The sequence below is a fragment of the Melozone crissalis genome, unplaced genomic scaffold, assembly GCF_028551555.1.
Source record: "Melozone crissalis strain CALT ecotype California unplaced genomic scaffold, PUWL_Pcris_2 ptg000573l_1, whole genome shotgun sequence".
NCBI classification, from domain to species: Eukaryota; Metazoa; Chordata; class Aves; order Passeriformes; family Passerellidae; genus Melozone; species Melozone crissalis.
The window spans coordinates 14,957-42,332 of NW_026536263.1; the positions used below are offsets into that span (position 1 = coordinate 14,957).

General features: G+C 41.3%; 1 protein-coding gene across 1 annotated transcript in view; it reads left to right on the forward strand.

Moving 5' to 3' along the window:
• The window catches only part of FBXO16 (F-box protein 16), a 41,849-nt gene that overhangs the window by 6,843 nt on the left and 7,630 nt on the right, over positions 1-27,376 (forward strand). Inside the window, exons 3-5 of the mRNA XM_054295278.1 lie at positions 9,773-9,979; positions 10,837-11,001; positions 14,527-14,717. Of these exons, the coding sequence (XP_054151253.1) occupies positions 9,773-9,979; positions 10,837-11,001; positions 14,527-14,717 (563 nt within the window). The remainder of the gene's footprint in view (positions 1-9,772; positions 9,980-10,836; positions 11,002-14,526; positions 14,718-27,376) is intronic.

Genomic DNA, 27,376 nt, shown 5'->3' on the forward strand with positions numbered 1-27,376 from the left:
ATTTTATCACACAGAGATTGGTTTGGGTTGGAACCGATCATTCTTTGTGCTCAATAATTCACTCATTGAATGATTTTTTTGCGTCTCTGATGGTCTTTACAGGCAAATATTTTGATTTTTAGGATTATTTGTAGGAAATATAAATGGCCTTGTCTCTATAGGAAATAATCTGTCGATAATTTGTCGTGTTTTGATAATTAGGAATTTCAGGAAATTAAATAATTGAGGGGTTATTGTTCAAAAATCAGCTTTAAATTCCCTCATTACATTATTTCTTGCGTCTCTGATGGTCTTTACAGGCAAATATTTTGATTTTTAGGATTATTTGTAGGAAATACAAACGTCCTTGTCTTTATAGGAAATAATATGTCAGTAATTTGTCGTGTTTTGACGATAAGGAATTTCAGGGAAATGAAATAATTGAGGGGTTATTGTTCAAAAATCAGCTTTTAATGGGACAGGCAGTAAATGGAAAACACAAAACTCATCTCTTGGAGATTGCTGGATGTCTAAAAATGCCAAAATCTGGGAAAATCCTTCCTGCAGTCGCTCCCACGAGTGCTGAATATTCTGGGAGTGAAAGGGAGAAATCTCAGAAAGCTCCGGGTGGATTTTCCACCTGGGCTCCCGTGACCTGCTCCAAGAGAAATTGGGAAATTTCAAATGGAATTCGAAATCTCAAATGGAATTCAAAACTTCAAATGGAATTCGAAATTTCAAATGGAATTCGAAATTTCAAACGGAATTTAAAATTTCAAAAGGAATTCGAAATCTCAAATGGAATTCCAAACCTCAAATGGAAATCGAAATTTCAAACGGAATTCAAAATTTCAAATGGGAATCAAAACTTGAAACGGAATTTAAAATTTCAAATGGAATTTGAAATCTCAAATGGAATTCAAAACTTCAAACGGAATTAGAAATTTCAAAGGGAATTCAAAATTTCAAATGGAGTTTGAAATTTCAAACAGAATTCAAAATTTGAAACAGAATTCAAAATTTCAAATGGAATTCAAAACTTCAAACGGAATTCAAAATTTCAAACGGAATATAAAATTTCAAACGGAATACAAAATTTCAAATGGATTTCGGAATTTCAAATGGAAACCAGAATTTCAAGCAGAATTCAAAATTTCAAATGGAATTCAAAACTTCAAATGAAGTTCAAAATTTCAAATGGAAACCAGAATTTCAAGCAGAATTCAAAATTTCAAATGGAATTCAAAACTTCAAATGAAGTTCAAAATTTCAAATGGAAATCAAAATTTTCAAATGGAATTTGAAATTTCAAATTGAATTCAAAATTCCAAACAGAATTCAAAACTTCAAACGGAAATAAAAATTTTAAACGGATTTCGAAATCTTGAATGGAGTTCAAAACTTCAAATGGAATTTGCAATTTCAAATGGATTTCAAAATCTCAAATGGAATTCAAAATTTCAAATGGGAATCAGAATTTTCAAATGGAATTTGAAATTTCAAACAAAGTTCAAAATTTCCAATGGAAATCAAAATTTGAAATTCAATTCAAAATTTCAAATGGAAATCAAAATTTCCAATGGAATTCAAAATTTCAAAAGGAATTCAAAATTTCAGCTTTTGAAAGGAGCTGCTGGAGCCGGGATTTCCTGGCCGGGATCACTCTCGGGGCAGCTCCAAAGGATTTATTCTCAAACTGGAGGGCTGAAATCTGTCCTAACTCCTGGTAAGGATTTTCAGGGATATCCAAGTGATGGAACAGAGAAAAAAAAATCCTCATTTAATGCTTGGACTCAATAACCCACGAGCTTTTCCCTCGCCTGGGAGGGCTCAGTTCCACACAGAGAGGTGACAGAAAGAAAAACAAGATGTTAAATCAGAATTATTTGGGTTGGAAAACACCTCCAAGGCCATCAAGTCCCACCTGGGGCCGATCCCCACCTGTCACCAGCCCAGAGCCACATCCAGGCCTTCCCTGGGGACTCCAAACCTCCCTGAGCAGCCCCACCACAAGGTGGGGATCGGTCCCAGGTGGGGCTTGGTGGTCTTGCGGGCGTTTTCCAACCCAAATGATTCTGATTTAACCTCTTGTTTTTCCTTGTGTCACCTCCCTGAGCAGCCCCACCACCCTGCAGGAGTGTCCCTCACCTGGAGGGGCTCAGTGCCACACAGAGAGGTGACACGAGGCAAAACAAGAGATAAAATCACAGAATCACAGAATTATTTGGGTTGGAAAAGACCTCCAAGACCACCAAGCCCCACCTGTGACCGATCCCCACCTTGTGGTGGGGCTGCTCAGGGAGGTCTGGAGTCCCCAGGGAAGGGCTGGATGTGGCTCTGGGCTGGTGACAGGTGGGGATCGGTCCCAGGTGGGATTTGGTGATCTTGGAGGTGTTTTCCAACCCAAATAATTCTGTGATTCTGTGACTTAACCGCTTGTTTTTCCTTGTGTCACCTCCCTGAGCAGCCCCACCACCCTGCAGGAGTGTCCCTCACCCGGGAGGGCTCAGTGCCACACAGAGAGGTGACACAAGGAAATAATCAGAGGTTAAATCACAGAATCATTTAGGTGAGAAAAGACCTCCAAGGCCACCAAGCCCCACCTGTGGCCGATCCCCACCTTGTGGTGGGACTGATCTGGAAGGTCTGGAGTCCCCAGGGAAGGGCTGGATGTGGCTCTGGGCTCGTGACAAGGTGGGGATCGGTCCCAGGTGGGACTTGATGGTCTTGGAGGTCATTTCCAACCCAAATAATTCTGTGATTTACCCTCTTGTTTCTCCTTGTGTCAGCTCTCTGTGTGGCACTGAGCCCTCCCGGGTGAGGGACACTCCTGCAGGGCGGTGGGGCTGATCAGTGAGGTGACACAAGGAAAAACAAGAGCTAGAAATCACAGAATTATTTGGGTTGGAAAAGACCTCCAAGACCTCCAAGCCCCACCTGGGACTGATCCCCACCTTGTGGTGGGGCTGATCTGGGAGGTCTGGAGTCCCCAGGGAAGGCCTGGATGTGGCTCTGGGCTGGTGACAGGTGGGGATCGGCCCCAGGTGGGATTTGGGGATCTTGGAGGCGTTTTCCAACCCAGATAATTCTGTGATTTGACCTCTTGTTTTCCCTTGTGTCTCAAAACTCTTTAAGGCTTAGCTACAAGCAGAAAGTTCCTGTCGAGAAGCAACATCCTCAAAGCTTTAATTCGAATGCTCCTAAATCAACTTCAGACTTATAAAGGTTAATTGATAACAAAGAATAGGCTCAAAGGCTTTCTACCATGCTTTATTTTTCTCAGTTATTGTTAGAAATTGTATTTATAACTGTCCCATGGTCGGTTTCCACACACCTCACAGTCACAAATCCACAATTGCCGGATGTACCTGACACCAAGCACAGCTTGGCATTTCCCAGCAGCACAGGGGCCTCTCCCTGATGCCAGCCCTGGTTATTTGTGTGTGTGTGCTCAGGGGGTGATTGCAAACCCGTTCTGAAAATTTCCAAAGTTTCATAGTAATGAAATGGTTATAAAAATAGGAATACTATTGGAGTAATAATAATTCGGACAATTTGAATTAGGACAATGTGAGGCAATAAAAGGAAGAGTTAGGGATGTCTGGGTAACTTTTCCAAGCCTGAAAAGGGACACACATTAACAAAGGATTAACCCTTAAAAGCAACAGCCTGTTGCACATTCACACACCTCATCCATGATGCACAAATTCCATTCAAACACAGGATTCTGTCTGGTCATCCTCAGCTTCTTCCTCTGAGTCCTGACAGCGCCTTCGAGGCGGGAAGAAGTTCATTTCTGCTGATAATGGAGCAAAAATCTTTCTAATAATGGAGCACCCAAATCTTTCCTTATCTCTGAAAGATTCAGGTGTCCCGGGGCTGCTCTCTCGCTGTGAGTCCTACACAGCACGGTTCCTATTTTAGCATTTGTTATAACCCAAAACTCTATTTACCACACGAGAGAATGAATCCAGCATTACTGCCTAACGCAACACACGTAACAATAATAATTTGAATATTTGCGAAAAGCCATTAATAAAACACAGACATTTCTCACAAAAGCAAGCCAGCACGGGCCGATGTCACCCAATGCCGGTGACATTGTTCGGGGGAGGGCCCCGAGAGGGGAAAAGCTGCGGGCAGAGGGAAGAGGAGGCGCGGGGGAATCCGGTCCGACCGGTCCGACCGGGCGGCTGAAACCCCTCCCGGGGCAGGATCCGTGCGGGAAGCGCCGAATGTGGGATGGGGATCGTCCGTGCTGGGAAAGAGACAAAACAAATTCGTTATCAGGGATGGTTCTAAGGAGCTCACACTGAAATTTATCAGTGCAAATTCGTTATCAGGGATGGTTTCAAGGAGCTCACACAGAAATTTATCCGTGCAAATTCGTTATCAGGGATGGTTTCAAGGAGCTCACACAGAAATTTATCCGTGCAAATTCATTATCAGGGATGGTTTTAGGGAGCTCACACTGAAATTTATCCGTGCAAATTCATTATCAGGGATGGTTTTAGGGAGCTCACACTGAAATTTATCCGTGCAAATTCATTATCAGGGATGGTTTCAAGGAGCTCACACTGAAATTTATCAGTGCAAATTCATTATCAGGGATGGTTTCAAGGAGCTCACACTGAAATTTATCAGTGCAAATTCATTATCAGGGATGGTTTTAGGGAGCTCACACAGAAATTTATCAGCGCAAATTCATTATCAGGGATGGTTTCAAGGAGCTCACACAGAAATTTATCAGTGCAAATTCGTTATCAGGGATGGTTTTAACCATCAGGAATGGGGCAGGGGTCAGGGATGGGAGAAGTTTTCCCCCTTTGTGTGACAGAGAAAATCTTCAATTTCAAGGGGTTTCAAACCTTTGATTCCACGCCAAGGTGAGGAGGGGACCGGCAGAACCTCCTCTGGTTCATCTTTGATTTTATTCCCAGGGAACATTTCCCAATCCTAAATCCCCAGGTCCTCCTTCAGTTTTCCCTTAACACCCTGCCAATCATTAGAATTCAAAATTATATTGAAAACAGGGATGTAAAAAAAGGAAATATTCCTAAGTTCACGGTGTCTGAAAATCCAGGGAGCTTTTTTCTTGCAGTTATGATATTTTTTGAAAAATCTTTTTTTCAAAGATATTTTTTTCTCTTAAGAAGCTGAGAAGCCTCAAGAACAAAATATAAACAATAATTATTTGTTGCTGTGGGATGCAACAGGTGCATCTGTGATTGGTCTCATGTGGTTGTTTTTAATTATTTAATGGCCAATCACAGTCAGTCACAAACGTTTGGGTTTTTAATTATTTTTTATTAATTTTTTTATTTTTATCTAGCTTGTGATGAAATCTATTCTTTCATTACAGTTTTAATATAATATATATTATAAAATAATAAATTAAGCTTTCTGAAATATAGAGTCAACATTCTCACCTCTTCCCTCCTCCTGGGAGCCCTGAGAACACCCTCACATTTTCCATTTGGGTTTTCATCTCTCCAGAATCTCAGGAATCCAATCCCACACTCTCCTCATCCGGACCTTCTGAAGGTCTTGCAGAGGAGTTGGTGAGAAGGAGAAGAGCAATTTTCTCCCTGGAATTTGTTCTCCAGCACTGGAATTCATCCAAGGGAAAATAAATTAGTAAATAAATGAGGAGTTCTTCAAAAATGATCAGGAAAGAAAATGCTTCTCAATTAAATTCATCAGCGCAGTACATTTTAAATTATTATTCTGCCAGTCCTCCATTTCAGCAGAGGTTTGGGGTGGGGAGAAAGCAGAGGGAAAAAAAAATCTGCATTTCTAATTCTGTTCCTAATTTCATTCTGACAGGGAAAAGAAGGGACATTGGACATTAAACTATTTATTTACCCATAATAATAATTTAAAAAAAAACATTGAGAGAACTTTTCTCTTATTTTTCAAAATAGTAAATTTCTAGTTCCATTTCTAGCTATATCCATATTTATATTTACATTTATATTCATATCCATATTTATAGTTATTGTTATATGTATAGTTATATTTATAGGTATAGTTATATTAACTCTTTTTTATTGTATTAATCCATTTATATTATTATATTATTTATTATCTATATTTTATATTATAATATATTAAACTATCATTTATATTATATTATATTATATTATATTATATTATATCATATCATATCATGTCATGTCATATCATATTATATTATATTATATTATATTATATTAATCCAGTTATATTAATCCATTTTTTAATCTTATATTTATTCCTATATTTATTGTCTCTTTGAGTTTAAAACCCTTCAATACTGGAACTTTGGATATTGAGAATTTTAGATTTTCGGTGCTGACAGGCACTGATCCCCAAAAGAACAACAGTGCATTTGACCTGAGGCCATGGAGAAAGCTTCCAAAATTAAATTATAGAACTGGGATTGTGGGTGTGGAGTTTGAATAGAAATGTGTAATATCACAGGGTGGAAAACTTATAATTTAAACTTTTAGAATATAGTAATATATTTAAAGCAAAATAGAGGGTTTAGGGTGGAAACTAATCCTTCTTCTTCATGGGTTTGGGTGGTATTGTGTAATTAGATAAAATACTGCATTGCAGGCCACAGGGAGTTGGCTATTAAGTTAAAAGTAAAAATAATTTAAGCATAATTTCTTAATTAAACAGTTTATCCTTAAAAAGCCTTGCAGAGAGAGACATACAACTCCATTTTTAGTTTGTTAAAGCCTAGTGCTCTAGAACTCACAGTTTGAGACTTTAATATAAACACCTGAGTCCAAACAAGAAATACCATCTCACACATTTAATCCTGACCTTAACAAAAAAAAAAGAATTAAAAAAAGGAAAAAAAGAATAAAAAAAAAAAGAAAAAATAATAAAAAAAAGAAAAAAAATTTAAAAAAGAAAGAAAAAATAGAGTTAAAAAGAAAAAATTCGACACTTCCTCTTTTCCCTTCTCCACACTTTGGTAAGACAGGATGGAGCAAAATCCACATTTCCCCTCAGGAAAACCCTCTCCAACCATCCCGCCCTTCCCACTGGGAATTCCTGCTGCTCCTGCCCATGGCCACCACCCATCCCAGGGCCGTTCCTCCCTGCTGCCACCGGGGCTGCGGCTTTGGAGCCAGACTGGAGCCACTGGAGGCATTTGTGGGGACAATTTGAGTCATTTGTGGGGACAATTTGAGTCATTTGTGGGGACAATTTGGGCAATCTGTGGGGGCTGAGGTTGTCTCCTCCCAGGAGATGGCTGCTGACAGGTCCTTGTGTCACTCCCGCCCTGTTTGTCCAGCTCTGCAAAGCTTCCCTCAATTCCTCCCACACGGATTCAATCCCTGAGGAGTCAATCCTCCCCTTTAGGTACCTGCCATCAGCTGTGGAAAAATCTTGGTGACTCTGCTGCCATTGTGGATTTTTACTCGTTTGGTTTCCTCTGTGCCGCTCCTCATAGCCCATGTGGGGGGATTGTGAGGAAAAAATACTTCACAAATTGAGAGGCACTCTGAGATTGCAGCAGTGGGGGCTGTGGAGGTGTCAGGGGAGAAAGAATGAGCAATGGATTCATCACTGGGGCCTGTTCAAATGGGTAAAAAACCATCTGAGTTTCCTCTTTTCCATGAGGGAAGCTGGCCCCAGGAGCATGAGTGAGTCCTAGCCTAGGCTGTCCTGGATCCTTTCAGGATTAGGAAGTGTCAGGGGAGAAGGAATCAGCAATGAATTAATCATTGGGGCCTGCTCAGATCGGGTTTTTTACCTCATTTCCATGAGGGAGGTCAGTCCCATGTGTTAGTCCTGGAGCACAGGAGCCTAGGTCATCCTGGATCCTTTGAGGATTAGAAAGTGTCAGAGAAGGAATCATCAATGGATTAATTAGAGGCCTGCTCCTGTAAAAACCCATCTGAGTCTCCCTCTTTCCATGAGGGAAACCAAGGCTCAGAGTGGGTCCCAGTAGCATGAGTTAATCCTGGCCTAGGCTGTCCTGGATCCTTTGAGGATTAGGAAGCATCAAGGGAGAAAAAATCAGCTATGAATTGATCACTGGGGCCTGCTCAGATGAGTAAAAACCCATCTGAGTTTCCTCATTTCTATGAGTGAAGCCAAGTCCCAGGAGCGTGAGTGAGTCCTGGCCTAAGCTGTTCTGGATCCTCTCAGGATTAGGAAGTGTCAGGGGGGAAGGAACCAGAGATTAGTTCATTAGTGGGACCTGCTCAAATGAGTAAAAATCCATCTGAGTTTCCTCTTTTCCATGAGGGAAGCCAAGTCTCAGAGCTGGTCCCAGTAGCATGAGTTAATCCTGGCCTAGGCCATCATGGATCCTTTGAGGATTAGAAAGTATCAGGGGAGAAGGAATTAGCAATGGATTCATTATTGAGGCCTGCTCCTGTAAAAACCCATCTGAGTCTCCTCCTTTCTGTGAGGGAAGCCAGTCCCAGGAGCGTGAGTGAGTCCTGGCCAGGCTGTCCTGGATCCTTTGAGGATTAGAAAGTGTCAGAGAAGGAATCAGCAATGGATTAATTATTGGGGCCTGCTCCTGTAAAAACCCATCTGAGTCTCCCTCTTTCCATGAGGGAAGCTGACTCTCTGAGGAACTCATGTTCTCCCAGGAACACAAGTGAGTCCTGTCTTAGGCTATCCTGGATCCTTTGAGGATTAGAAAAGTGTCAGGGGAGAAGGAATCAGCAATGAATTAATCATTGGGACTGGCTCCTATAAAAACCCATCTGAGTCACCTCCTTTCCATGAGGGAAACCAAGGCTCGGAGTGGGTCCCAGGAGCACGAGTGAGTCCTGGTCTAGGCCATCCTGGATCCTTTCATGATTAGGAAGAGGAGAAGGAATCAGCAACAAATTCATTATTGGGGCCTGCTCCTGTAAAAACCCCTCTGAGTCTCCTCCTTTCCATGAGGGAAGCCAGTCCCAGGAGCGTGAGTGAGTCCTGGCCTAGGCTGTCATGGATCCTTTGAGGATTAGAAAGTATCAGGGGAGAAGGAATCAGCGATGGATTCATTATTGAGGCCTGCTCCTGTAAAAACCCATCTGAGTCTCCTCCTTTCTGTGAGGGAAGCCAGTCCCAGTAGCCTGAGTTAATCCTGGCCTAGGCTGTCCTGGATCCTTTGAGGATTATAAAGTGTCAGGGGAGAAGGAATCAGCAATGAATTCATCATTGGGGCCTGCTCAGATGGGTAAAAACTCATCAGAGTCTCCTCTTTTTCGTGAGGGAAGCCAAGTCTCAGAGCTGGTCCCAGTAGCATGAGTTAATCCTGGCCTAGGCCGTCATGGATCCTTTGAGGATTAGAAAGTATCAGAGAAGGAATCAGAGGTTAATTCGTCATTGGGGCCTGCTCAGATTGGTAAAAACCCATCGGAGTCTCCTCGTTTCCATGAAGGAAGCCAGTCCCAGGAGCATAACTGAGTCCTGGTCTAGGCTCTCCTGGATCCTTTCAGGATTAGGAAGCATCAGGGGAGAAGGAATCAGCAATGAATTCATCACTGGGGCCTGCTCAGATGAGTAAAACCCATCTGAGTCTCTTTCTGTGAGGGAAGTCAGTCCCAGGAGCCTGAATTAATCCTGGCCCAGGCCATCCTGTATTCTTTGAGGATTAGAAATCATTCTGTGGCTTCAGAGTTTCTTTCATGTAGCTTCTCCATTTGTTCCCAGCGCTCTGTTCCCTCAGAGTGAGTCACCAGAAGCTGCTGCTCCTGTGCTTTCCCTCACCGCATTTTATTTTGAGAAGCTGAATTTCTGGTTTCTCCGCACCTGAAACTCCTAATTTATTATTTTTTTTCCCCTTCAGTTTGACAAGTGGACAGATGGCCAGAGGAGAAGGATCCTGGTGGACCTGCTGGAACGCTGCTCCCTGTCCCAGCAGAAATTCTGTGCCAAGCAGCTCCAGGCCCGAGTCCCCACCGAGGCTGTGGATTTTACCACGAGGCTCCCTCGAGTCCTGTCCCTGTACATCTTCTCCTTCCTGGATCCACGGAGCCTCTGTCGATGTGCACAGGTAGAAAAAGCCAGCACCCGCCTGGGCTTCAAAAAGCCAGGACAAAGCAGTTAAAAAACAAAAAAAAACCAGGAAAAAACTGATTTTTGGTGAAGGCTTAGATGAATGTTTACTGATGATCGTTCCTCAGATCCTAAATTAAGACAGATTGGCCAAGATTCATGGAATTGATGAGTAATTTCAAATTCTTCTAAAGCATTTTAAAAGTGGCATTTTCAAGGCTGATTATTCCCAGAAAGGGAACCTGGTACTTCCTGAAAATCACATTCCTCTAAAACACCTTGCTCTGTGTGCAGAGCCCTTAATTCTTTGAGAGATTTTGGCTTGTGCTTTTGCAAAGAACAACACTTGATCCTGTAAGGAAAACAGATCTTTTAAAATGCCTGAAGGTCAAGTGTTGGATGTGGAGAAGCAGAAAATTCCAGATGGGCTTTGGAGCAAAATGATTAAGACTCCAAAAATCTGAAATGCTGTGAGATGCTGCCCAAAGTGGTTTTAAATTAAAAAGTCAGTTTTCAGTGACATTATTACTGTGTTAATGTAATATTCTGTGATATTTAAGAATATAAAATAATCTCAACTTGGCTAAGCCTTGCTTTAGGAACTTCAGCATTTCATGTGGGTACAACTCAAACTCTCCATGACAACAGGTCAGAAAATTCCTTAGAATCACAGAATATCTTGAGTTGGAAGGACCCCACATCATGAAGGCCTTGAAAGGTGTAAATGCTTTAATCAAAGGTTTAAATGGAGCATTAGCAGCACAAAATAATTGAATTTATTTAAGATTATGTGGGAATTATATCCAAAATCCTGGGACGCTTTAAACCCCAAAGTGGCTGGGAATTCCTTCACAGGTGAGCTGGCACTGGAAGTACCTGTCAGAGCTGGACCAGCTGTGGATGCTGAAGTGCCTGCGTTTCGGGTGGCTCCTCAACTTCTGCCCCACGCCCTTCGAGCAGGGGGTCTGGAAAAAACACTACATCCAGATGGTGAGGGAGCTGCACCTCACCCGGCCCAAGGTACTGCTGCCCTCAGCCCCAGCTCCCAGAATTCCCACTTTCTGTGCTGATTTAGTGCCCATTTTTGATTTCTTTCCTCTGCCTCTGTCTTGGGATTGAAGCGCTCCAGATTTTATTTTGTGTTCAGACTCAAATGTTTATTTTTTTATTTGCTATGTTGCAGCCTCACGAGCAGTGAGTTCTGCAGTGTTTTGCTAACAAACTACAAAATGGCTGACTGTCTTTCTCTACAGTCCTTTAAGGCTAAACTGTCCAATTAAGAAATAACACCTAATTATTTTCACTTTTAACACGATAATCACTCAAACTCCACAATGTGGACTTTGCTGTCCAATTACAAAATACCACCCAAATCTATGAAGAAGAAAGACCAACCACCACCCTAAAACCTCCATCTTGTTTATATATATTTCTATATTCTAAAACCCCAAACTCTTGAGTTTTCCACCCTGTGATATTACACACTTGTATTCAAACTCCACATCCATTCTGGCCCCAAAAAGTGTAAATTGATGGGAGCAAACTGGGAGGATGTGACTTCGTTACCTGAAGATGTAATTGAACAATTAAGAAGAAGAAGGACCAGCCACCACCCTAAACCCTCCATCTTGTTTATATATATTTCTATATTCTAAAACCCCAAACTCTTGAGTTTTCCACCCTGTGATATTCCTGCTCTAGTGTCCTACTGGTGCTTTAGTGCCCATTCTGTGACTTCTTTCCTCTGCCTCTGTCTTGGGATTGAAGCGCTCCAGATTTTATTTCGTGTTCAGACTCAAATGTTTATTTTTTATTGTCTGTGTTGCAGTCTCACGAGCAGTGAGCTCTGCAGTGTTTAACAACCTACAAAATGGCTGACTGTCCTTCTCTACAAGGTCTTTTGAGGCTAAACTATCCAATTAAGGAATGACCTCTAAATTATTTTCACTTTTGACCCGATAATCACTCAAATTCCACAATGTGGACTTTGCTGTCCAATTACAAAACACCACCCAAACCCCTGGAGAAGAAAGACCAACCACCACCCTAAACCCTCCATCTTGTTTATATATATTTCTATATTCTAAAACCCCAAACTCTTGAGTTTTCCACCCTGTGATATTACACACTTGTATTCAAACTCCACATCCATTCTGGCCCCAAAAAGTGTAAATTGATGGGAGCAAACTGGGAGGATGTGACTTTGTTACCTGAAGATGTAATTGAATAATTAAGAAGAAGGACCAGCCACCACCCTAAACCCTCCATCTTGTTTATATATATTTCTATATTCTAAAACCCCAAACTTTTAAATTTTCCACCCTGTGATATTACACACTTCTAATCAAACTCTACACCCACAATCCCAGTTCAATAATTCAGTTTTGGAAGCTTTCTCCAGGCCTCAGGTCAAATAAAGTGTTCTCTTGTTGGTTTTTCAGCACAGAAAGTTTAAAATTTTCTTGTTCTGCTCTCGTTGTTCTCTGTTGGTCTTTCAGCACAGAAAGTTTAAAATTCTCAGCATCCAGGGCTCCAACAATGTTTAAACTCAACTCAACACAGAGTGTTAGCAAGTTCTCCTCACAGCTGAATTAGACAAAACAATCATTTTCCAACACAAGAACCAAGGACACCATTGTAGCTTCAGGCCCCAAAAAGTGTGAATTGATGGGAGCAAACTGGGAGGATGTGACTTCATTACCTGAAGATGTAATTGAATAATTAAGAAGAAGAAGCCACCACCCTAAACCCTCCATCTTGTTTATATATATTTCTGTATTCTAAACCCCCAAACTCCAAGTTTTCCACCCTGTGATATTACACACTTCTAATCAAACTCTACCCTCATAATTCTAGTTCTATAATTTTGGAAGCTTTCTCCAGGCCTCAGGTCAAATAAAGTGTTCTCTTGTTGGTTTTTCAGCACAGAAAGTTTAAAATTTGCTTGTTGTGGTCTTGTTGTTCTCTGTTGGACTTTCAGCACAGAAAGTTTAAAATTCTCAGCATCCAGGGCTCCAACAGTGTTGAACTCAATACAGAGTGTTAGCAAGTTCTCCTCACAGCTGAGTTAGACAAAACAATCCTTTGCCAACCCAAAAACCAAAGTCACCATTGTAGCTTCAGACCCCAAAAAGTGTGAATTGATGGGAGCAAACTGGGAGGATGTGACTTCATTACCTGAAGATGTAATTGAATAATTAAGAAGAAGAAGCCACCACCCTAAAGCCTCCATCTTGTTTATATATATTTCTATATTCTAAAACCCCAAACTTCAAGTTTTCCACCCTGTGATATTACACACTTCTATTCAAACTCCACATCCATTCTGGCCCCAAAAAGTGTAAATTGATGGGAGCAAACTGGGAGAATGTGACTTCATTACATAATTATAATTGAATAATTAACCCCCAATATGCAAACGCCCCAAAACTTATAAAGGTGTGAAAACCTGTGAGAAATGGATTTGTAGAGAATTCTCCAAGCCTGACAGAAGGCTCCCACATCTGTGTGCAAAATTTGAGATGAGAAATGGTGACTTAGAAATTCCATGGAACAGAACAGACATTGTTGAGAGAGAAATGGAGCTAGAAACAAGTTTCAAAAGATAACATAACAAATAAGACCGGATACTTTAGAGAAATAAATCTATGAAAGACGAATTGTACTAAGAATCTCAAAGGGTAATTTTAGATTATTAGTTTTGAGGTATTTACAGTATGGTAAATACTGAAAATACCTTAAAGTGCTAATACCTAAATACCTTAAGTGCTAAAAGTTGATAGCTTAAGAAACACTTATAATGTATTTTGATTAAAAAATAATTGGCTTCTGATTGTCATGGCGTGAATTATAAAACCTGTATTGTCTCACCCCTCACATGAGACTCAAAATAGAATAAAAGTTTTTAAAATGCTTCTCAGTGGGTTAGAAAAGTTAACCCAAGAGTGACCCATCATCCATCTTGGATGCAGCCTTGGCCAGGCCCTTGCACTGCCCAAGGTGTATCTTTGCAAGGCCTTTTTAATAAATATTTGTTTTATTTCTCTAACTCCTGATTTATTTCTCTAACTCTGTCTGGTCTCTGTTCTAGGTAGCCTCTCCAGCCATCACAACCCCTCCACGGGTATTTATCCCAACTTGGAAAATTGGGGGATCTGGTTCCCAGCCCCTCTGCCTCATGATCTTTTTGGGGATCTCCTGCCCTGAATTCAAAGCTGAGCCCTTTAATTTAAATCAAAGTCTGGCCTTAAATCAGGCTCTCTATAGTTGATAGAGAGAAGATGATACAGCTCAACAGCAGCTCATCTCATCTCATCTCATCTCATCTCATCTCATCTCATCTCATCTCATCTCACCTCACCTCACCTCACCTCACCTCATCTCAATATGGATTATAGGGCTTTGGTGCCTCTTTCTGTCACTGACCACAATGGAGCCCACAGAGACCAAAATTCTGAGTTAACCCCCAATTATTACAACTCTAAATTTATCCCAATCTGATTTTCATCATAAAACTCATTTTCTTCCTTCCACCTCTCCAATCAGACTCCTTCCAAGGACGAGTTCATCGTTATCGACGTGCAGCCAGTGAAGAGCAACGTCCCAGAGAGGAAACCTTCTGTGAGCAGGGGCAGGAAGGAGCTCCCTCCGTGGCGCTCCTCCGACAGGAACCCCACGGACACCATCCGCTACAACTACCTGGACAACCAGCACCCCATCGAGCAGGCCAGGCACGCGTAAGAGTTTCACTTTTTCTTTTGCAACAAGATTTTCCCTGTCTCTCTGCCTGTTCTGGTTGCAAACCCATTTTCCTGCTTTTTTTGGCTTTTTTTGGATGGGTTTTTGTGGGGGCCTGAATGTATATATAGTTATAACAACAAGGTAACAACAATACAACAACAGTGGTGACCCCGACGTGATGGAGAACGTGCAGCCAACAAGGAACATCGAGAGAAGGGATGGACTCTTTAAGAATGTAATAACAACAAGATAACAACAATACAACAACAGGTTTTGGGCCAAAGCTGCCACAGCTTTGTGTCCTCTCTGCACAACTTTTGGTGTAATTATGTCTCAGTTCAGGGTGGAACTCCTGGGGGATGTTGCAGAGCTGGAACACGAGGAATCAAGCCAAGGGTTTGTTGGAGAGTTTTTAAAATCGAGCTGCCAGGCTGAGAGGAATGTGTGGGTTTCACAGGGGCAGAGGAAGAATGAATGAATGAATTGTGATGAAATGTGATTCTATCTCTGGGAGGATCTCCTGGCTCACAGGAGGCTGGGATGATTGAATTGCAGGGCAGGTGTAAGAGGATGTCAGGGCATGGAGGTGATGAATGGTATTTGTGTCTGCCCTGCCTGGATCCATCACTTCCTGGGCTCCCAGGTTTACCCACATGGGAAAAAAACCTAAAAAATGGCATTTCCCTCCCAAAGCAGAGCTTTGCACTCTTAGAACTGCTCCAGGATTTCCTTTGTCACTTCTGGCATCAGAGATTTTCCCAATCTTGGATCCAGGGTCAGTTTTCTGTGCATTAACCGGCCCAGGGAGGTTTGGGAGTGACCTTTTTTCCAAATCTTGGATCCAGGGTCAGTTTTCTGTGCATTAACAGCCCAGGGAGGTTTGGGAGCGACCTTTTTATCAAATCTTGGATCCAGGGTCAGTTTCTGTGCATTAACAGCCCAGGGAGGGTTTGGGAGTGACCTTTTTTCCAATCTTGGATCCGGGGTCAGTTTTCTGTGCATTAACAAACCCAGGGAGGTTTGGCAGTGACCTTTTCCCCAATTTTGGATCAAGGGTCAGTTTTCTGTGCATTAACAAGTTCAGGGACGCTGTGGCAGTGACTTTTTCCCAAACCTTGGATCCAGGGTCAGGTTTCTGTGCATTAACAAACCCAGGGAGCGTTTGGGAATGACATTTTTCCCAAACCTTGGATCCAGGGTCAGTTTTCTGTGCATTAACAAACCCTGGGAAGTTTTGGCAGTGACCTGTGGGAAGAGCTCACCCTTTCCTTGTGCAAATCCCTGGCAATGCCACCTCTGACACTTCCCAGGGGTCACCCCAGCCCAGCTGCTGTGACAAGGGCGAGGCTGCCATCAATCCCAGCCTGGCAGAGAGGCAATGGATCCTCTGGAGCATTCCCTGTTTTCTGTGGGAACCCACAGGCCGAGCAGGACATTCCTCTGGGCCGTGCCAACAAAAACCTTGGGAACCCACACAACAAAAAACCACCCAGGTTTTGTTTAAATAAATCCCAAACAGAGGCAAGATTATCCCTGCAATCAGGAACAATCAGCTGAGGAATTACCCCAGCCAGGGATTGTTTGGCCAAGCGCTCTGGGAGCTCCTTCCCAAACCCACCGGGAGCTCCCCGAGCAAAAACCTTTTATGAATCACGTTTTAATCCGCGTCCCCTGCTCCTTGCACGCTGCACTACTTCAAAGAACTTCAGAGTTTCCACCTCACCCTCTTTCTGTGGGATGTTTCCCAACTCCAGCACCACTTTTTGGGTTTCCTTTGAGGTTTTTAAGTGAATATTTTCACCCAATGCTTCTTGCTGCAAACAAACCTGGTGTTGTTTTCCAGCTGCGCTCAGTGGTTTTGTGTAGCAGCTCCCAGAGGGTTCTGGGAGGTTCGGGATTCTCCTGTGCCGTTTCTGTGAGGTTCAGGATCCTCTTGTGCCATTTCTGTGAGGTTCAGGATTCTCCTGTGCCATTTCTGTGAGGTTCAGGATCCTCTTGTGCCGTTTCTGTGAGGTTCAGGATTCTCCTGTGCCATTTCTGTGGGGTTCAGGATCCTCCTGTGCCATTTCTGTGAGGTTCAGGATTCTCCTGTGCCGTTTCTGTGAGGTTCAGGATTCTCCTGTGCCATTTCTGTGGGGTTCAGGATCCTCCTGTGCCATTTCTGTGAGGTTCAGGATCCTCCTGTGCCATTTCTGTGAGGTTCAGGATCCTCCTGTGCCATTTCTGTGAGGTTCAGGATTCTGCTGTGCCATTTCTGTGGGGTTCAGGATTCTCCTGTGCCATTTCTGTGAGGTTCAGGATCCTCCTGTGCCATTTCTGTGAGGTTCAAGATTCTCCTGTGCCATTTCTGTGAGGTTCAGGATCCTCCTGTGCCATTTCTGTGAGGTTCAAGATTCTCCTGTGCCATTTCTGTGAGGTTCAGGATTCTCCTGTGCCATTTCTGTGAGGTTCAGGATTCTCCTGTGCCATTTCTGTGGGGTTCAGGATTCTCCTGTGCCGTTAAAAAGTGGGACAAGCCTCGTTTGAAGAGTTTAAAAGTTGCCTGTCCCAGCACTGAGCAGGTGAGAACAATTCACCTGAAACAACGAAACAATAAATAATAACTACAATTCACTTGAAATAATGAAACAATAAATAATAACTACAATTCACCTGAAATAATGAAAGAATAAATAATAACTACACTCCCTGTTTGCCTCTCCCCAGCGAGATCCCAGCCCCGTCTCCGTTTGTGGGGAACATTTTAATGCCAAGTCTTCCTGCAAATCTGCCATTTATCCTCAATTACAGAGGATTATTTCGAGGAGAGGGAGGAATTCTGTGAGATTTGCCTGTTTATTGAGGATCTGCCTTTAATATCCCTTAAGCTGCAGGTAATTGCTGCAGCTCCGGCTCCTCCATGCTGATTATTCAGCAGCACAGGCGCTGCATCATTTCAGCTGCTGACCCAGCCTCCCACCTTCTGCTGCTGCTTCTGCAGGGACACTTGGCTGTGCCATCCCCAAAATCCTCCCACTGAGGCTCTGTGGGAGGACTTCACCGATTTTGGGAACTGGGAATCAAGGAAATTGATTCTGCGGCTGTTAGAGCATGGGAAATATCATTATTCAGTTTTCCAGCTTTTCAGCTGGATCCCTGAGTGTCACACCATGAGAGTCCCCCAGGTTTTGGTGGGGATGGCAGGAAAATATCCCCATGGTCCTGATGTCCTTTTGGGGCTCCAAATCTTGGTTTGGAAGCCATTTCTGTGAGGAATCCACCTCAGACCCTGCCTGGCCAGGGCTCAGCTTGGAAGGCAGAACCGGATCCCGAGATAAAAATCCCCCACCCCGCCGGCGATTCTCCTTTCAGACGAGCCGGATGCCAGGAGCTCAGGGGCAAAACAACCTCAGCTCATGTAAAATGGATGTTCAGGAGGAAGGAGAGCGCTGTAAAACGAGACCCTGCAACAACAGAAGCGATTTCCAGGCCTTTGCCAAAGGGAATTGCTGCGGTCTGGAAAGGAACAGGGGTGTGGGGTTTCCTTCAGGACGTGGCAGAACTCGCAGAAATTCAAAGTGATGGTGGAGAGAAAAGGACTGCAGGGAGCTCTTCTTGCCCTGGGATCCCTGAGCCGATAAAACCTTTTTTTTTTTTCCCATTTGAGTGCTGAGGAAGCTGTGGAGAATTCCTCGTGAATAAACAGGATAACAGGATCACATCAAAGGAATACCTGACGCCACCATCAAAGCAAGGTGTGAGAGGAGTCACTGGCTGCTGCCTCGACTCCAAGTTAATCTCCCTAATTCCAGGTTGGATTTTGCAGAATTTAAGAGGTAATCCACCAAAAAGAAGTTTTTCCTGATTCTTGGGCCTGGTTAAAATCTCCTCGGAGCCCAACCTCGCTCTGCAGTTGTTTTCTGGTCTGAAGGGAGAGGAGCAATCTGCGGCTCATCACATCGAGGTGAAACATTGACATTTAAATGGCAGAGTTCATGGAATTCCAGAATGGAAAGCGACATTAAAATTCATCCAGTTCCAACCCTGACTCCTTCCACTATCCCAGGTTTCTCCAAGCCCCAATGTCCAACCTGGCCTTGGACACTTCCAGAGATCCAGGAGCAGCCACAGCTTCTCTGGGAATTCCAGCCCAGCCCCTCCCCACCCTCACAGGGAGGGATTTTTTCCCCTAATATTTAATCTAAATCTCTTTAAGTTTAAAACTGCTCATGGAAAAAGTCACTTGTCATCTGTGATGACAAAGAGTTTCCATCTGTTTCTTGGCTGCCCTTTTTGAGTCATCAGCTGCCTTCTCCCTCCCACAGCAGCACCAAAACAACACTGCTGAGAATTCCTAGCAGGGAACTCATCCCTGTTTAGCCAAAAAAAAAAAAAGGGAAAATACAGGAAGCAGAAGGAGCTGCAGTCAATTCTCAATTAGGCAGAGCAGTGGAAATGGAGCCCTCTAAGTGGGAACACAAAACACATTCTGCAGGCTGTGAGACCTTAATTGGCTCTTTAGCTTCGAAAAACAGATCAATAATTTCCAGACAGCAGCTGGGCAGTGCTCACTGGGGAGAGCAACAACACTGCCCAAAAAACGGGCTTCATTTGCAATCTGCATCATCACTGAAATCTCATTTTTGTTTCTGCTGGATTTCTTTGCTGGTTGCTCAGAAAGGCAGAAATTTGTACCCTAAAAACTGCGCCCAGGAGCTCAGAAAACCCCCCTGAGGGAGTGAAGGAGATGGGACAGAAATCCCAAATAATTTCCCTGGGATGAGACAGAGATCCCAAATAATTTTCCCCTTGGATTTAGCTGGGACAGTGTGGGAAAAGCTTCCCAGCCACAGAGCAGGGAAATTAAGAACAGCAAGGACCAAACGTGCAGCCAAGGGAGTGGTGAGGTGACAGAGAGGAGATACAGACATTTAGTGCCCATTCTGTGACTGCTGGATTTCTGCTGGATTTCTTTGCTGGTTGCTCAGAAAGGCAGAAATTTGTACACTAAAAACTGCGCCCAGGAGCTCAGAAAACCCCCCTGAGGGAGTGAAGGAGATGGGACAGAGATCCCAAATAATTTCCCTGGGATGTTTTGGATTTAGCTGGGACAGTGTGGGAAAAGCTTCCCAGCCACAGAGCAGGGAAATTAAGAACAGCAAGGAGCAGCCGTGCAGCCAAGGGGAGTGGTGAGGTGACAGAAAGGAGATCCAGACAGGCTTGCATTACAAATTGCCTGCAAGGGGTTATCAAAACCCCTCGACAGAATTATAGCTGTGACTATCGGTGTTGTCATTTATCACAGCCACCATTTCTGGTAGGTCTGGTTTGTTTTCTGCCTGAATTGTCCAAGCAGACAAAAAAAACAACCAAAAAAACCCCTCCAGAGATCAGCAAGGAAGGATTTGCCTCTCTGGGCACAAAGAAATATTGCACAGGGGGAAGTGAAAGATTTTTATCTGCAGCGAGTTAGGAAATTTTTCTCTGTGGGGCTCTGATCTGCCTCCAGAGGCCCAGGAGGGCGTTTCTGTCGTGCACAGTTCTGCTGGAAGGCATCTGCTGTTTGTGCTGCTGCTTGCCAATAAATCAAAAGATTTGCCTCCCACTTGATGATGAATAATGAATAATGAATTCCAATTGCAGCGAGCGAGCACTGGAGCGGCGCCAAGGCCGCGGCCTCGGGCCTCAAGACGGGGCCCTGCTCCTTCTCACGGCCACAACGCCTCGTCCTTCCCCCCTCCCCTGCCCTGGGGCATTGATGGCCACGGGCTGCCTCTAAAAAACAGTTGCATATTGTCCTGGAGTGTTTACCCGACGAGGAAATAATTATTCTGGTTAATTGTTCTGCCGGGAGCAGGCCCCGCTCCTGACAAAGGGGGAATCGCTCGCGTGAGAAGGACTCGGAGCGGCCCCGTCCTCCCTCAGCCCCTCTTCGTGCCGGGCCAGCTCGCTGAGGGCGTGTGGGAATCAAAAATATTCCTGAAGGGAGGAAAATGGGGTGAGAAACAGCAATTCAGCACCGGGAGTGAGACCTGCCCTCCTTTTTCCTCACCCTTACTCCTTCCATTTTCCTGACCTGGAGTTGGGGCTGTGGGGGTGACCTGACACCACGATTTGGACACCAAAACACAGCAGAACATGCCTAAATTTACACTAATAATTTGCATTAATAACTTACACTAATAATTTATAATAATATTTTACAATAATATTTTACAATGATATTTTACAATAATGTTTGCAGTCACAAGGCCATGGCTGCCTTCTACCCAAAGGTCACAGCATCATTTAGGATGGAAAACACCTTTAAGGGGAAAATGGGGTGAGAAACAGCAATTCAGCACTGGGAGTGAGACCTGCCCTCCTTTTTCCTCATCGTCATTCCTTGTGTTGTCCTGACCTGGAGTTGGGGCTGTGGGGGTGACCTGACACCACGATTTGGACACCAGAACACAGCAGAAGATACCTAAATTTACAGTAATGATTTACACTAATAATTTACACTAATATTGTACACTAATAATTTACAATTATATTTTAAAATATTATTTTATTTTACAATTATATTTGCAGTCACAAGGCCAGGGCTGCCTTCTACCCCAAGGTCACATCACCATTTAGCATGGAAAACACCTTTAAGATCACCAAGTCCAACTATAACCAGGTCCTCCAAAATGACCAATTAATTTCCAGCTGGAATATTTTGGATAGAATTTTCTCCCTTAGTTTTTTTTTTTTTTTTGTGTTTAAGAACAGGACACTGCCAGGTCCACCAAAATGACCAGTTCATTCCCAGCTGGAATATTTTGGATGGAATTTTCTCCCTTTGTTTTTTGTTTGGTTTGGTTTTTTTGGTTTGGTTTTTTTTTTTTTTTTTTGGTGTGTGTTTATAAAGAGGCTGTGGTTTTCCTCCCTTTCCTATTTGAAATAATACTGGATTTAACTTTATGCTCCTGGACTGGGATGAGGGAATGCTGGACACATGCTGGTGGTGTGATCCCCTTTTTTACAGGCTAAAATCTGTTTTAGAGTCCATTTCCACCCTTTATATCCATGGTTTTGTATTCCTGCTGTGCTTTATTCACTGGGAGAACCCTCAGAGCTTCTGCTTTAAATTCCCAGATTCCATTTCATGGAATTTGAATGTGGAATGAACACCTTTGGATAATGAATCTGCCTGAGTGCTATGAAATAATAATGCCTCAGAGTCTGTGTCGGAGAATGACTTAAAGAAAAGGCCATGAGACATAAAATTGAGAGAAAAGTATAAGGGAAAAGTAAGGCCGTTTCTAACAGTTCTCAGCCTTCTGACTTGTATAAACAATTAAACTCTCTCAGGCATCATTCTATAAACAATAAAGTTCTCAGCTTGTCTTCCCATGGCAAGCAGAACACCATCCTTGGGAAGGCCTGTTATCCTGAGAACAGATGTAGAAGTTTTAAGAACACTAGTTTCTGTTTTAGTTTCTAGTTTCTGTTTTAGTTTCTGTCTTCAATAAACAATTGTAAGTATTCTAAAACAAAGGGAGTAGTTAGAAATTTCTCTGTTAGCCTATCATGACATTAAATTACAGAATATTCATAGCGTTCGTTAGCACTGTTATTTAAAGTGATTGATTGATCAATAAAGTTAAAGTTCAATGCATTACCAAGATAGTCGTTCACCCCTTCACTTCAATATATGGTGACCCCGACGTGATAGCAAACACCACAGAGAAGCAAACGCCACGCGAAGTAAAGACAAGTTCGAGTTCCGTAAAATCGAAACTACAGCCGGAACGGCGAAGAAGCGCAGAGACAAAGCAGAGAGTAACCCGCCAGCCCGCGCCGCGCTGCGAGCAACTATACAGATAAGCTCGTCCAAGACATACAGCCGCAACCTTGATTTGAAGAGCTGCAACGTGCGCACATAAGTATGGAAAAGCAAGCCGCATATGAACTTTTTATTACCCTTTTGCAAAAACAGCAAATTAAAAGAATAAATTTACAGAAAGAGTTACCAAATCTTTTAATTTATAGCCTAAAAAAAAAGATCTTTATAAATCCTCACACAGTTCACAAATTGTCTGAGTGGCGTAAATTTAGTGATTTATTGTGACAAGCTACGTTAAATGATGATAAAACTGCTAAGAAGTAGAGTAAATTATAGCAAGTCGTTAACACCAAACTGTTGCAAATTCAAGCTAAAAAAAAAGCTGCTCACCAAGCTACTACCGCTTACAATCGTAACAAAAAATGCGATCAAAATAAAAAATTTAATAAGAACACAAAAACTCCTCTTGGCCCCGCGACGCAGACAGTTTTATTACCTGCTTCACCGCCTCCCTCAAAAAACCAAACTATGAGTCATACTATAAGCCAAGCACAGTCCGCCTCGCTGCCCGCCGCGCAGCCCCCCTTAACGAGCCAAGCTCCACGAAGTGCCCTGTTGTCTACTTTGCCGCAGGCTACACAGAGCACCTCTGACTCTCCCGTACCTGCTGCATCTCAGCAGCTGGGGCCAGATACGTGTACTCCGTTCCCAACAAACAATCAACCAGTCCCTGAGTCAGAAATCAGCTTAGCAGCAGCAATTACGAGAAAAAGACAAGACGCGTGAGCTGCCCTAGCCAAAGATACAATTGACAAGAAAGATCAAGAACTAATAAGTTCAGCTCGAAAATTAACTTGTCCAGTTGTCTTTAACCCCCAACCTAAAAGAAGTTTTCAAACCACAATTAGCGCTCTTAACTAAAAGCTGTTATCTCAGTTGCAAACTACTGTTAGTCAGTTTAACTTTAAGAGTGAACCAGCTAAGCAAATGCTCGATTATATTTTTGACACCAGTATCCTTCTTGTTAATAATTGTCGTGAGATAGTTAAATTAATTTTTACCTACCATCAACAATTGCTGTTTAACGCCCACTAGCAAGCTTTAACTAATGAGTTTGTAACAGTTCAAAGACAGCCAAGAGATCCCTTGCATAGTATCACTATTAATGAACTTATAGAGCTAAAGCCTTTTCTTCGTACTGAAACACAAGCCTTAATAAGCCAAAAAAAGTGCCGGGAGGCAATGCAGTTAGTCAGACTCGCGATAAATAAAGTAAAAGAACCAAGAAGAGTACCAGTGTATATAAAAATTAAACAAAACAAAAATGAAACCTTTAGCACTTTTGTTAATAGAACTACAGCTGCAATTGAAAGAGCCAAAGTAGCAGAATTTATGCGCGAAGCTCTCCTTAAACAGTGTTGTATTCAAAACTGTAACTCTGCTACTAGAAACATACTTAACACCTTAAGTGCAAATTAAACTATCAAAGAAGCATTAAAAAAAATAGCACTCATTCCCACTAACCAGCAAGCTTTTGTAGTAAATGCACTTAAACAGATAGCAGTAAACTTGCAAAAACAAGCAAAGTCCTCTCAGAGTCAAGTGTTAGCCGCTTTTACACCTCTTCAAGCATCAACTGCGTTTGCAACATCAAATAAAGAAAGCCGCACAAAATGCTGCAAAAGCACGAGCCGCTTGCGCCGAAAATGCCAAGCACCAAAGAAACCGCCGCCGCAGGAGCCGAGCCACGCCGCCCCGAGAGCAGAGCCACCGCCGCAAAAACCAAGCCGCGCCGCGCCAGAAGTGAACAAAGAGCGCCGCGGGGGGAGAGACCAAAACCACATCACCCTCATGTGTAAACTAAAAGCCAGATGTCCACGAGCAGCCAGTTGCTGCTTAAGAACAGTGACTAAACATCAGAAAACAAGTAATAAAAAAGCAATCATGCTGTGCATTAATAGTTTTCATCCTGCTGTTTAAATCAACCAACATCTTTTCTAAACTCTAATGAATATCCAGCACCATCCATTTTCAAAGCTAGTTACACACTCCTTAGCAAATTCCAACTTCAAAGTGCTTTTTCGAGCGGGAGCGTTTCTCCCTCTGCCCCGTAGCCAACAAAAACTACAATTTAAAATCTAACAGCCGTAATAACTATGACTCTTGTCAACAAAAGAAAAGATTCCTATTACAATTAAAAAACCAGTAAAACTAAACAAACAACACCAAAAACTGTTACTGTCAAAATGTTTTTCACCTAAATTAGTAAAAATCTTTTATTCTCCCCAGCACAGACTGTAAAGCAAAAATCAACGTAAAAGCCGATTTAACTCAGCATTAGTTATGCTGTCTTAAAAACATCTATATTACCAAAAACTTTAAACATTAGAAGCCCAAATAACTGAGTCAGTAAAACATTAAACTTTAAAGCTGTGTTTTAAAAAGTTTAAAAATGTTAAAATGTATTAAATTAATTATATGAGTGAAATGTTGTAAGTGTGTTTTTAGTATAAATACTACAGCAAAAACGTAAAAAAAGTTGTTTTAGTTGAGTGTTTTAGAGTCAAGCCTGTGAGTGAGTAATAATAAATGTTATATATTATTTCTATAGTAAATTTTATCTGTTATTAAGTAGTTTAAGTTAAGTTATCAATTAAATACCATTAAATATTAAAATTAAGTTTATTGAACTTGTTTTCAGTTAAGTTCGAAGTCTACTAAGTTTAAATTATATATAAGTTTAAGTTGTGTGAAATTTAAAAAAAATTAAATTTTGTTAAGTATTATTAAGTAAGTTAAGTTAAATTCTATTAAATTTAAATTAGATTTAAGTAATTTTACATAATTTGCAAATAAATCTATTAAGTTAAATATTTTAAGTGCCTTAAATGCATACTATCTTTTCACCACTCCAAATTAACAAAAAACTAAAAATCACCCAGTTAATGCCATTTAAGCCAAATGACTAAAAAATTACAAACTAAAAACTAACTTTAAACATTTCTAAAAAACTCATAAAAAAAAGTAGATGTAATAACTTCAAAAACAAAAAAAAATCATTTTCAAACTTTTTCACCTTCTCTCCAAATTCGCATAAATGAAAACAATTAACAACTTTCTTTTCTTAATCCAATTACCACCTGTTGTGCAATACCTAATAAAACCTTAACACGCCGTTGCTAAACAACCAAAAAACTAATTAACATTATTAAATCATTATCATCTTTACATATACGAAAACTAACAAAAAAAAACTGTTTTAAATATCACAACCTAAATTGTACTACTTAAATTACACTGTTTTGTAAAAGTTGTAATCAGTTGTTACTTTTTCATTTATAGTGCCACACCTGTAATTATAAACACATCTAAAAACATAATTGAAAACAAGCACTACAAAATGAAACAAAACTAAACACTACTTCAACTTCAAACCTTTATAAATCTCATGAACAAAAATCTTAACTTATTATCAATAAGAAATACAGTGTATTTTAAAAAAAATTAAAAATCAAAGTACTTCATATATAACCTCAATAAAGTGTAAAAAACTAGTACCTTTAACACAACATTCTGTTGTAAGCCCTATAAAAAAAAATCCCAATCAAACATTAAATAATTACAGTTCAACTTTAATTACTCTAATTTCCAAAAAATGAGTCAACATAAACAAACATAAACTACTCTAAATTCATCTCTAAACCTAAAAATAGTGTCCAAACAACTTTATAACCAATATAAAAACTCTACTATTATAACACCTAAAAAATTACCCACAAAAATATTTTTAATTTGTAAAAATAAAACCTAAAATAAAATACCAACCCAAACACAAAATAAATCTTGTTATTTAAACAAATCATCATTTTTCCACCTCTAAACACTAGTTCTAATCCTTCTCCACAAAATCACATTTCTAACACTGAGTGTCCTGTTTATCCTCAAACCTTTAATACAACTAAACCCTAACAAAGTAAAGTCTACACTTCTCTTAACATCTAATAATACCTCCTCCACAAGAATTTCTATAAAAAAAAACTTCACCATTATCTTACCTTATTACATTCAAAAAATAATCAATAAAATAATAAAAAAAACCTACAAACTAACCTCCTTTCTTAAAAAGAAAAAACGGGGGAAATGTCGGAGAATGACTTAAAGAAAAAGCCATGAGACATAAAATTGAGAGAAAAGTATAAGAGAAAAGTAAGGCCGTTTCTAACAGTTCTCAGCCTTCTGACTTGTATAAACAATTAAACTCTCTCAGGCATCATTCTATAAACAATAAAGTTCTCAGCTTGTCTTCCCATAGCAAGCAGAACACCATCCTTGAGAAAGCCTGTTATCCTGAGAACAGATGTAGAAGTTTTAAGAACACTAGTTTCTGTTTTAGTTTCTAGTTTCTGTTTTAATTTCTGTCTTCAATAAACAATTGTAAGTATTCTAAAACAAAAAAAGTAGTTAAAAATTTCTCTATTAGCCTATCATAACATTAAATTACAAAATATTCATAGCATTCGTTAACACTATTATTTAAAGTAATTGATTAATCAATAAAGTTAAAGTTCAATGCATTACCAAGATAGTCGTTCACCCCTTCACTTCAATAAGTCTGGATTTTACTCCTTGATATTGGGAAAAAAATGTTGCCACTGGGGCCATATTCCAGTGCAATTCATTTAATTTTCATTTAATTTGGAATATTCCTGTTCTGCCAGTTAATTGTGTTGAATTTCATAGCAGCTGCATGTATAATACCAAAAATATGCAAATACATGTGTAGACTTATTTGGTTACAAAAAACACTGAATAAACCTTGTTGGAGGGGCAGCCCCAGCCTTTTTTACACTTCAGGTCACACAG